The sequence below is a fragment of the Venturia canescens genome, chromosome 1, assembly GCF_019457755.1.
Source record: "Venturia canescens isolate UGA chromosome 1, ASM1945775v1, whole genome shotgun sequence".
Lineage (NCBI taxonomy): Eukaryota > Metazoa > Arthropoda > Insecta > Hymenoptera > Ichneumonidae > Venturia > Venturia canescens.
The window spans coordinates 20,733,261-20,744,891 of record NC_057421.1 but is presented as its reverse complement, the minus strand read 5'-3'; the positions used below and the strand labels follow the sequence as shown (position 1 = coordinate 20,744,891).

The 11,631-nt window shown below is 42.2% G+C and overlaps 1 protein-coding gene and 2 long non-coding RNA genes across 6 annotated transcripts; all 3 read right to left on the bottom strand.

The window, feature by feature from the left end:
* Window positions 1-524: 524 nt before the first annotated feature.
* LOC122419146 (uncharacterized) lies at window positions 525-2,497 on the bottom strand. The gene is made up of 2 exons (XR_006262826.1): window positions 1,823-2,497; window positions 525-1,504 (listed from the first exon to the last, which is right to left on the bottom strand). It is a non-coding gene; the product is annotated as an uncharacterized lncRNA (long non-coding RNA).
* A 4,544-nt stretch (window positions 2,498-7,041) lies between these two features.
* emc (Basic helix-loop-helix domain-containing extra-macrochaetae) lies at window positions 7,042-7,458 on the bottom strand. The gene has a single exon (XM_043433541.1). The coding sequence runs from the start codon at window positions 7,456-7,458 to the stop codon at window positions 7,042-7,044; it is 417 nt and encodes a 138-aa protein (XP_043289476.1).
* An 11-nt stretch (window positions 7,459-7,469) lies between these two features.
* On the bottom strand, window positions 7,470-10,859 carry LOC122419145 (uncharacterized). 4 transcript variants are annotated; one of them, XR_006262825.1, is made up of 3 exons: window positions 10,600-10,859; window positions 10,089-10,212; window positions 7,470-9,868 (listed from the first exon to the last, which is right to left on the bottom strand). It is a non-coding gene; the product is annotated as an uncharacterized lncRNA (long non-coding RNA). The 4 variants fall into 4 exon arrangements; XR_006262824.1 differs by lacking the exon at window positions 10,600-10,859 and adding an exon at window positions 10,293-10,502; XR_006262823.1 differs by lacking the exon at window positions 10,600-10,859 and having other exon boundaries at window positions 7,470-9,001; window positions 9,093-9,868; window positions 10,089-10,205.
* Between the last annotated feature and the right edge of the window lie 772 nt (window positions 10,860-11,631).

Sequence of the window (11,631 nt, the reverse complement as noted above, 5' to 3'; positions counted from 1 at the left end):
TTTTTTCTGATCACCATTTTCCTTGAGATATTCGTAATAATTTTCTACACCAAATGTTCTTACTGTCAATTTAATATTCTCTCAAGAACGAAAGTAGTGTTTGGATTGCTCATAATCTTATTAATTTTTACGTTTTTTCACCGTACACGATCGATTGATCCGCCCGGAAGAAAAAGGGAAACAGCACGAGAAGACGAGGGGTTGAGGGTCTTTGCTTGTGAGTCAGCGTCCATTCGTATTATTAGGCAAAAAGCCACCAGCACACTTTGGTCGTTCCCAGTCCGCTAGATATCGACTAGCGACAGTCAAGGGAAAAGAGAGGGTGGAGAAAACTGAAAAAAACGTCCAAAAAAAGATAAAAGTATAAAGCAGGAAATCATTACATTCTTTTCACTATTCATCTTCCTCTTCACAAACCGATAATTCGATATTTTCATGCGAAAAGCCCAAAATGTCAATATTTTTTTGAAAATTTTATTCAGTTTTACCCCAGCAATGTTCAATGTTCAAATTTCATAGAGCAATGATTATTGCAAGGATACTTTTTATTTATTTCGGTATCGAGCATGATAATTAAACGAACATATTAATATTTTATGATGAACACAAACGGTGCATAACCATTTAAATTTTTTTCAACAGAAATATCGTTAAATCCACTGGCTCCTAAACGATCGAGTAACATAATCGAAGTATTATTTTTATCTTTTATTTTCAGAACTTTCAACCACTCTAAATCTGACTAAAGACATCACCGATCCCAATTATTAGTTTCCTACGATAAATAACCGTGGGAACCGAATTTTTTTTACGATTATATTGAATCAAAAGAACCACTTTTGTCCGCGATATCGAATCAACGGTTAATCTCGTAGAGAAAAGAGGAACGAAAAGATTTAGCATACAATAGTATTTTCAGTTGTTCCCGGAGAACACATGCACTCATCGTAGATGACGAATTAGTGTCAATGATTTTGTTAAATCAAGGGACGATTTTTCTCGGCGATACTAAAAGTCAGATTTTTTTGCGTAGAGAGTATAGACAGATGGACAAATAGAAAGAGCAAACAAACAGAGAGACAGACGTGGACAGCAGAGAAAAGGGAAGGGAGAGAGAGAGAGAGAGAGAGACTGACAGTTGGAGACAGAAGAGGGTTCTCGAGCCGTCCCAAAATTTCGCATCTTGAGGCTCTTGTGAATGCGAAGTGGATGCAAGAGTGGGCAGGGTGGTAAGCACGAGTGTACCGAGAGAGGGCAAGGAAAAAGGGAGAGTTAGCAGTAGTGTAGCTATGGTGGTGGATAGAACACTAGATGTCAGAGGGGGGTCTTGGTGTTAGTCGTTCCTCTTCGTCGTCCTTGTCGTTATATTGCCAAGGGTTGGCTTGGAGATCGGTTCCCGTGGGTATAAACCGTGCCCGGAGTTCCCAGGATCGCGCACGCGACCCAGGATACATACACACATCCCCAACCAGCAGAGACGATCAATACCGGCCTTGCGAACCTCCTACACTTCGATAATACATAAAGCATATATACTGGGCTAGTCCATCGATGTGTAAATATATCGTGCATCGTGCTACGTACTCGGCACTGTTCGCACCAATTGTGCTGACGTGGAATGGCAATATGTACGGACTGTTCGATTTTTCATTTTTGAGGTTATGTTTACTATTTTAGACGTTTTTTTTTAATGTAAAATGAAATCGATCGAAAGAAAATAGACTTTGAGCGCAAGTACGCTTTGATTTCTTGTATAAGTTCTTGCGTATACACTTCAGACTTTCAACATTCTTCCGTATATCATCGCTTCTACTTTGCTCACCTTTTTTGTCTTGTGGAACCTCATGAGAGCCGAGCCGTCCACGACTAAACCACTTTGAAACGGTCTAGCGTCTCGCATTCACGCGCAGAGGGCGGTCGAATGAGAAATGGCGAATTTGTTAGACTTCCCGTGTTTCGTGTTTAGTTATTGAAATTATCGCCGGAAACTCGGAAAAAGTGCGCAGCGCTTAGCGACCGATGCGTGAGCCGGTGGTGTACGACTGAGCTGTCAACATTCCCACGAAAAGCTCGTGAAAAAAAGAGTACGATAAAACTTGGGAAACAATCTCAACAGAATTGATCTCGCAGACCTTCTTTTAGATTCTGATTTTTGTAACATTTTCGACGATTCCTCGATCGAATTATTCATATTTTCAAAGAAAGTGCATATCAATGTAATGTTTATGGTAATAAATATTAAATACGAGCATACGGCGCGATCATTTATACTCGGACTTGCGCGTACGAGGTCAATGAGCTCCGATGAGAACGCATTGCACACGTGGCCGAGGGTGGAAAGTATGTAAAGAGAGTATTATGAAGTATTCTATCAATGTGTGTGTGTGTGTGCGCGCGTTATCACACGAACGCGAAGGCGACAGTCTCATATCGCAGACCGGTGACATCCCCACGTTTTCCCTTCCGCAATACGAAAACTCAGCCCCTCGGTTATGTACGAGGGTAGCTTGATACGAACGCCCACACGTGTCCTCCGCAATAACAGCTTTCCCCGTTCCCTTTCCTCTTTGTTGCACAGAATTTTAATCCATCCCTGCCTTTCTTACGCTTCTCTTATCCCCGCCGTCGCTCTTTCCTGTCGTTTTCTTCTCATTCTTTCTTTCCGCTTCTATCTCGTTTGCCCTGTTCTTCCCCACGAATGGTAAGTTGAGTGGAAAAAAGGAATGGGGAAGTATTCATGGCCATGAATCTCGATGAATTTATTACAGAAAGTGCTCTTTTACGGCCACATTTACAGTGATAAAACACGATGTTCTTGCACTTTTTGAATGCAGCATTTTGATCAATCTTTTGGAAACGGAACACTCGGTTTTGAGGTACATTGACGCGATCCGTAGAGCTCCTTTTTTTCCAGACAATCTTGGAATTCTTGCGCCATAGTTTTTAGGTTATGTATACATTCTTATACAAATTCGTCCATGTATCCCAAATTACAATAATGCTTTTGTAGGAACACTCGATTTTGAGGTCCATGAACGTGATCCGGTAGAAATTCTTTTCAGACAATCTTGGAATTCTTGCGTCATAGTTTTTAGGTTATGAATACGTTCTTATACAAATTCATCCACGCATCCCAAATTGTAATGCTTTTGTAGGAACATTTTCAAAATTTTTAGTTCAGAGACCATTCGGACATGCGAAAGTAAGGATTAGTATTGACGATGATAATAATAATAATAATAACGGCGGTGGTATTACGTAGAACGACGAGACCACGACTGGTGGCTGTGTCATCACTCCCCCAACGTTCGGAGAACGAAGGAAGGAGAGAAAGAGAGTGAGAAATAGAAAACGCGAGAGGGTCGATGTGAACTTGCGCGTGCCCGATAATCGCCCCTACAGAATCCCGATCCCTACGGATTTGCCGTTTTAATGAGAGCTCAAACGCGAAGTAAAAATGGGCGCTCTATGCCTGAGCTTTCGTTCCTACCGATCAATAGAACGAGCGGTGGAAAAAATAACGTACCGAGACAAAATGGCAGGACGCGCGTTTATTTTTTCGCTTACCAAATATCCCGCAATTTTTAATAATAAAATACGTAATATCTCATGCAATAATAAACTAATGAAAAGCAAATTTAGCAATGATGGAATGACCTTTATTTTTTCTTTTTTTCTTATTCGTAAACTTTTCGTCCGTTTCGTAACTGTACGAAAATAAAGTCGAATGAAAAAAATCAACAAGGAAAGTCGTGAAGGTGAACAAATATTCCCATCAATAATTTAACCACTGGAAATAGCCATGGAGTTAACTTACATTTCTCAAAGGTCTCCAAAATACACGAGCATCACTTTAGCATGCTTACTTTTTAATGAGCATCAAAAGACAGCTGTATTTTTTCACGAGCCCTCGACATAGCATTACAAAGTCGTATTCATATTTTCCTTTCGAGAATGATGCATGCACATCGGGAACAGACTTATTGCACGGAGAATTTGACGATCCCTCGATGAATACCGTCCCCCACGGATTTCACGGCGGAGTCTCGAGTGTATAACATGCGACTGGTGCACTCGAAGCTTTTAGGGTGAAAATCATTGCTCCCCTCCCGGATGGAACAGCGTCACGAAAATTTCGAGTCAACCAATTTTCATCCCTGTGCTCATTTGATTGCGGGACTGTCTGCGAGCCATGTAACGACAGGGGACGATCGGGGAGGTTTCACCATTGTTTTTACATTCCCAAAAATTATTATGGCTACTTTCCAACAAAATATAATTCCCCAAAATTTATCATTCCGGTTGCGTGATTCGGAGAATAAAGTGGGGTAAGAAATGGACCATTTTTCATTGTTCAACAAAAATGACTGAAATGATATTCATCCGGTTACGAATCCGTAAAAAGACATGGACAGTTCTGGTCTGAGGAACTTTTTCTTCGTTTTTCCTCCGAGGAATAAACTTCAAAGCGTTGCGGCTTCAATTGAGCGACAAAATCGAGTGCATCTTTGGTTTCGTTGTATAACGATTTTCTTTTTACGTTCTCGCTTCATGTCACAGATTTGCTATTTTCGTGTTCACGTATTTTGTGCTCTACCCGCAGTTGATTTTCATTCGAAGGAGCAGAGGGGAATCGATTTTAGTTTCCCAGAAGTGACCGAGGAGATCGATTTTTAAGAGCAGATTAAAAACTTTCTTCCCCACACATTTTCAACGTTCACATTCAATTTGCGAATTTTTATTTAACACTTTCGTGTTTCTCTGCAATAGAATGATAAAATTTCATCACGTTTTATCTCAATCTCCCATCCGCAGTTTTACAGGCAACAAAAAACGAGCGTTCCAGCTCACTTTTTTAACCAGTTTGCTTTAATTCTTTCCGGCTTATCCATTAGTTCGTCGCACGTATATGCCCCGTGGTTATTTCAAGACTGGTACATGCAGTTGCCCGATACAATTATCGCGGACAACTTTCAAGTTTTGAGCTAAAAGTGTCTCGAGATCTGGTTTCCGTAAGTCCATCGGGCAACGAGGATAATCGACGAGTGTTTGGTAAACTCGAAAAAACGAGAAGAGAGTCGAGTACAGTTGGCGTGGTTTTGCTGCATGATTACGTTTACGAGGGAGGGTGGCCAAAATAATAAGCAGACGAGTCATTTTTTTCATTTCTTTAATGAGACATATTTTTGTTTGCATTTTTATTTTCTCTTTTTCTTGTCGCGCACACAAAATGCGCCGACACCAATAATAAGCTTTCGCCCGCACGATTTTTCTTTAATATATTTACAGCCTTTCAGTCTTCGCGAATATACAATAGTTGCGCGGGGCTTTGTGATCTTCGAGACGAAAAATAATAAAAATAATATTATTAATGACAATAATAATAATATAATAAGAGCGATAACAACGATAATAATCATAATTTATTCGCGTAATAATGATAATAAATCGGGTAGCTTGGGAGAGGACTTTTATGTCTTATAAATTTTGCAGTTACATAATAATACGATCCTCTTTCGTATATCTACAGTTTTCGAATGATAAAATTCTCTCAAATAAAATATTATTAATGTTACAATGATGGAAAATAAACAAAAAAAAAAATAAAAAAATAAAAAAAAAACAAAAGAAACAAAAAAGTTTGCAACAAAAATCGTAGTTTTTTTTTCTCGATTAGTCATGTGAATTTGCTTGGACCATGAGATCGTCGATGATTTATAATGAAAATGTTGAAATACCTAAATATTATATTTGGAGAGAATTTCATGACGGGGTCACATCTGTTAGGTGGCTCGTGAAGGGGGGCGGGGGGCAATATAATTCTAATAAATCTATGGGGTTTTTCTTGTTGCCGAGGTCATCAGGTAGTTCGTAGTCGATAAGGAAGGACCATTGGACAAAGAGAATTTGCGATGAGGTCGTGCGAGGAATGCGATGAGTCTTATTTACATTATTTACAAACAAACAAAATGGGGGAAAAAGATCGATGAAGTTTCTCGCGTGATGGTGGTGGTCGTTGTTTCTTGGTCGAGTGGATCGACATTGGGTGAGATTTAACGAGCCGGGTCAGCCATTTTCGTTTCCATTTTCCATCTTTCGGCCTTGGGTCCTCGACTCAATTGCTCCTACTGATTTGGTCGCTCGTTTTTGGCGTCCTTTCTTCTCGTAGGTCACGAAACGAAAAAGGAGGGAGAATTGAAACGGGTGGTAAGTGGCTCCGGGGCAATCGTGGGAGGTCTTGGCCGATGAGTGATGCAAATCAGAGGTCGTCCCGTGTCCGGTTGGGGTCATCGAGCGTTGGAACGATTGAATACACAACTGGCAAACCGGAAGACGAAGAGCGGAAAGCAGAGACGGAGACAGGAGGGATCTGATGGATATTAGAAGCGCTTTTCAGGTTGCTCAACACCAAAAATCTCTCCGTCGTTCCCTACGCGGACTGCGCTCCGATGGTGAAAATACGCAGGTAGCGACGAGCCATTTTTCTCGATGAGGTCATACCTCGAGGCTGTCTCTCTCTCTCGCTCGAGCTTTTTCACCGATACGTCGAAGCGTCGTTTTTTCTTGGCGTTTCAACCGATCTTCCCGATCGAGTCGTCGATGAGGCAGCTTCGTCAATATTTTTCAACTTTTTTCTCTAAAACCGAAGCTCCCACATCCATCCGTTCCTCCTGAATCCGAATTGCTTTCGTCTCAGGTTGAAGCTACTTTGCTCTCTCAACGCCTGCTCGATTAAATGACAGTTTACTTGACAAATCATTTCCGGGACTCGGGCAAAAGCGATCGCTCGTATTCCCAATAACGCCTCGATTCGTCGAGTTTGCCGTGTTCGCTGAAAATATCGATGTTCCGTTGAACAGTGAAAGATGAGGCCCCTCCACTTCCACTTCCCATTTGAGGGCTCGGTTCCGACACGATCGACCTCCCTGACAACTCATCCTCTCTCTCTTTCCCTGGCGCGTGATTATTTATAAGTGTGTTTTGCTTTTCGCTAATCGCCCCGCTGGTCGTTCAAGAAATTCAGTTCTCGACCTTACTCGGTCACCGCTCGGCGAGCCCCGCGCTCGGTACACCGGTGGCGCTCATCGGCGACGACGACAGTGCCGATGCATTCAACAAAGGCTGCAGAGGTTGCCTCGTGTTGCTGTTACTTACTTGCCCGACACCGTTGCCCTTTATTCCCGAGGCTGGTACCGACGATTCTTGATGGGTGTTTGTCTCTTCGAGAGTCGTTTGGAGATCACATATATACTCGATAACCCTCTGGATAACTTCGAGTTTCGAGAGCTTTCGTTTCCTCGGCATATCCGGCACGAGAGAACGTAATTTGGTGAGGTAAGCTGCGACCTCCTCGGCCTCGAGGTCACGTCTCGTACCGTTTATTCCGAGACTGTGCTGCAGCACGCCCCTCGTCGACGGGACTCTGCCACCGACCGGACTCACCACCATAGCTTTCATTTTTGCTATCGTCCTTGTTGGATTTTAATCTTTATCGTTAAAGAGCGAATTTTTCACTCGATATCTCTCGATTGATGGCTCGAGAGGTACGGAAGTTTCGAAAAACTCTAGTTTATTTTATTTTATATTTTTATTTCACCAATAAACTCTCCCGCAAGGCTCTCCTATCTTTTCTGCTCTTCGCGACGATCAGCACGCGCACGTTCCCGGTAACAGCGAAGGAGCGAGGGAGATGGAGGGCGAAAGGGAGCCACAGACACCGGTCCTCTCTCTTTACTCCCTCGGTTTATCGATCGTCACTCTCCTCCTCGATTCACTACGGGGGGGATCCCCTCTATGTTCCCGTCTGCAAATTCACCGTGAGAACGAGACGAGGTGCGCAATTTTTTGTCTTCCGTGCTTCACCCTCTGCTCGCGATTTATTTGGAATATATTTTTTCTCACGAGTCTTTATTTTTCGGTGTGGTTTGCCTTTATTTTCACTGTACTTCCGTTCGATTGGCCTTTCTCGCGTGCAAACGCAACAACGTTTTTGAATTTTGTTAACTTTCGATGATGACACTTCGAATTCACAACGATGCCAATAAAACAAAATAATAAACGAAACACACAGTTCCCGTTTTTTCAGACACTCGATCCGTTTTTATATTCTTATCGCAGTGATATAACTCACAGTTTCTTTATAGGTTTTTATTTTTTGATTTCTTCAAAGTCCAGACTGTCTTAACGTCGATAAAGTGATTACTTTCGTCTATGACGGTCAACTTCTCGGTACGAACTTCACTGCTGCCTCACGATACTGCACGCTCGGCGGATCGAAGTCAACTGGCCTCCGCCCCTCACCTGCGGCTCTCTTATAGCTCGCCCCTCCCGTTACCACGCCGGTCTCTCGACGCATTCCCCGCAGCTCAACGCGCAATCGTTGCCTGCTTGTACAACTACTACACGAGAGAGAACCTTCCGTAGGGATGAGTTCGAGCGATCACCGTTCAAAACAAATTTTCCCAACCAACTTTCTGTGCACTTATTTTTGCTCACTCACATTTCATGCTCGTTTCATAAAGGATTTCAGCTGGAATATGATTTTCACACTCGTAAAGGAAGTTATTGTGAAAATTTGTAAAAAGAAGTTAATTTTACGAAATTCAATGTTACTCGAAACCTTTTTTGAGATGGAAGAAACATCATTCTGTTTGTCCACGGGTCTGTGCTTTCGTTATGTACTGTAAGAACAGCTCGTTGGATCGAACTGTTTATTTGTAGGTTAGGTGCATTAGTGTCGAATTCGAAATATGCGAATCTAAAGACAATAACTATTGAAATTAACCTAATTTTCGGCAATTGTTTATCGATTTTCTCAAGATGACGCTCAACAGGTTTGTGCTTCTCAAAAGTTCATTGTATTATTGAAAATTTTGACTTGAAATTGACATCGGAATGACTTCTCAGTACGACTGACGCATTTTCGTCGCAGTTTCCAGGGGAATTCATCATTGTTGCATATCCGCTTTAGCTTCGTACGTACCTTTCAGCAACGAAATACCTGTTACATTATTGCATCGAATTAATCGGAGATGACAGCTGTTAAAACGGCTCCGAAGTACGAATAATTCAGAATTCTCATAATAATTTACTCGTAACGGCTCCCGAAAACGATTTCTACCGCTCGGAGGCCGCCAGGAACCGAAGTGATTCGCTGAGCTTGTTTGAATCGCGGTGCGCTTCGAGCCAACGCTCAAGTCGGGGGTGTTTGACGGCCATGGGAGTCTCGTCGAGGCGCGGGCGGTGGACTGGTCGACCAAGCACGAGTAGAGTCCGGACCGAGGGGGGAAAAATCGTGCTTGGCCATTGTTGAACGTCCGGCGGCGCCAGCCACTAGCCACCACGGTGCTGCCACCACCATATTACTACTCACTATCGCGAATCGCGACAACCGAACGACTTCGCCTTCATTATCCGTACTTCATGGACGTCATCGTGCAACCAGCACTGTAAACGTAGTAGATGAAAAACAAAAGCGAGGAAAATAAATACGAATGGAATTACGAGTGTCGAAGTCAAATTACTCCACCGGTTCATCGTACTACCGAGAATCGTTTAATTTCATTCCGGACTACGAGCATATTCAGATTGAAAAAAAAAAAATCAACAAACGCATCTCTTTTGGTTATGAAATTTTTGTTTCTCTCTTCTATTTTTCCTGCATGTATAATCATTCGAATTGAGTGAACCTCGAACCCCTCGGAGTCGTCACGTCATCGAAAGTTATACCGTATGCAAAAAACCTACGTCATCTTGGAGGTTAAACGTTGCGTTGTACGAAACTTGATTTTCTCGGTGCTGTTATAGTCCGAACGTTGTGCAACAGCTAGACATCTGAATAATTCAGCAGGCATTCTATAAAATTTGTCTAAAAAGTTGAAAAGCAGAAAAATTGCATGAATTATAGAAACAGGTCGATCGATTCTTGATACTCGAAAGCAGAGAAGTGAACGCGCTTGGAACCAACTCTCGATCAGCAATACCTTTTCAAAGTTCGATCTCATGAAAAATATGGAGTTGCAGAGCTCCAGAAAAAAACATAATTTTGAAACGAATAAAGAATTTTTAATTCCGTGGGAAAAAATTACCTCAAAACCACAGAAGCACGAATTCCATTGTCCGATTTTCGAGAATGAGAAATGTCGTTGCTACAGCAGCGACATCTTTGTCAGTGGTTGGTTCAACTGGATCGAGTGTCGTCGTTCGTCTTGCCTGCGAAATTGACATTATTTTGGGTACTCGTCGGCTCGTTAAACGTAGAGAAACACGATCTGAAAGTATTTTTAACACACCGCAGTTCACTTCGTTAAAAAACGTGTCAGATTTTGAAACAGTACGAAAGAATATCCGCAACTCGCTCTCCACGAAGTGCGAGCTAACGAGCTAACACAGAGAGCGAGTTTGCAGTTGTTTACAGCGTGAAGTTGGCGGCGAAGAAACGAGAAGTTGGAAAAACTTGGTCGTGTTGAGAAAACTCAGTTATTCATTAGCCATCATTATTTTTTTTTAACTTTCGAAATGTAAAACTTCAGTGACTCCGCCCATTCTGGCACGATCATCTGCAAGGGAATTTTTGCCCAGCAACAAGGTAACACTTACTGTGACGTTTCGTCCGATACTTTAAAATAAACGTTGCAATAATCGGTGGAATTTTGGCACTCTTTCGTGTCAAACACCATAAAACGGAGAAATAAACACAAAAACATCCACTTTGACCAGTCAATTAGCGAAGTTTCGATTTCCGATTTTGACTCGACAGGAATATTTCGTAGATGCTCAAATTTTCTATTTCAAACAAGAATTTTGTTGAACGTTCATCGAAGTTTTCGACTCGTTCGATGACGAACTTCGGAAATATTATTTGTGACCTCACCATTTTAATGCACCGTAATTTTATTCGAGTTTGATTCTCTCCTCGTAGATTGTAAAATCTCGTGCAAGAAAAGGCTCATTACTGTTGAGCATTCAACCTTCCAAATAGGCAATTAAACTGTGAGCGATCGCATGGGCCTTAAAAAACGACAAAAAACGAGTTGCGAATTGATATTTTGAAACGATTCTTGCACGAGACAATGAATGTGAATCAACGCGATTCACGTTGTGATTGGCTGCGGTGAGGAGACTTTTGATTTGCATGAAAATCGATTGGTTTACAGATCCGCTGGAAAAAAGTCGGTCTGTTTTTTTCTGTGACTGAATAATGATCGCGGTTTGTTAGCAACTCGAGCAAAGTCGCGAGTGTTCGTTTGCGTGGGGACGCGTGCTCTCGTGAGGTGCGTTAGTGTGTAAAAAGGTAATTTGACATGCGCCCGAACAAACGGTTATATAGCGAGATGGTAAGTGCGGCGGTGAAGCTCGTGAAAATTCTTCGTGAATGCTAATGACTTCGGTGACGGTGCACTGCGAGAGCGCGGCGCATGCTAGACCGCCGCACACACGTTTAAAAACCCCAATATTAAACTCTCTGCAGCTTAACCGCGCCTCATCGATGGGCCGACGTAGACGAACATTTAAGGGGGAAACCCCATTGGGAGGCTGTTTGACCCTGATTTTTTCGGTTTTTTTTTAGGCGGGAAGAATTATTAGAATTTAATCAAATTTTCACTGGGAATTTTGAAAAAGGATTTGATT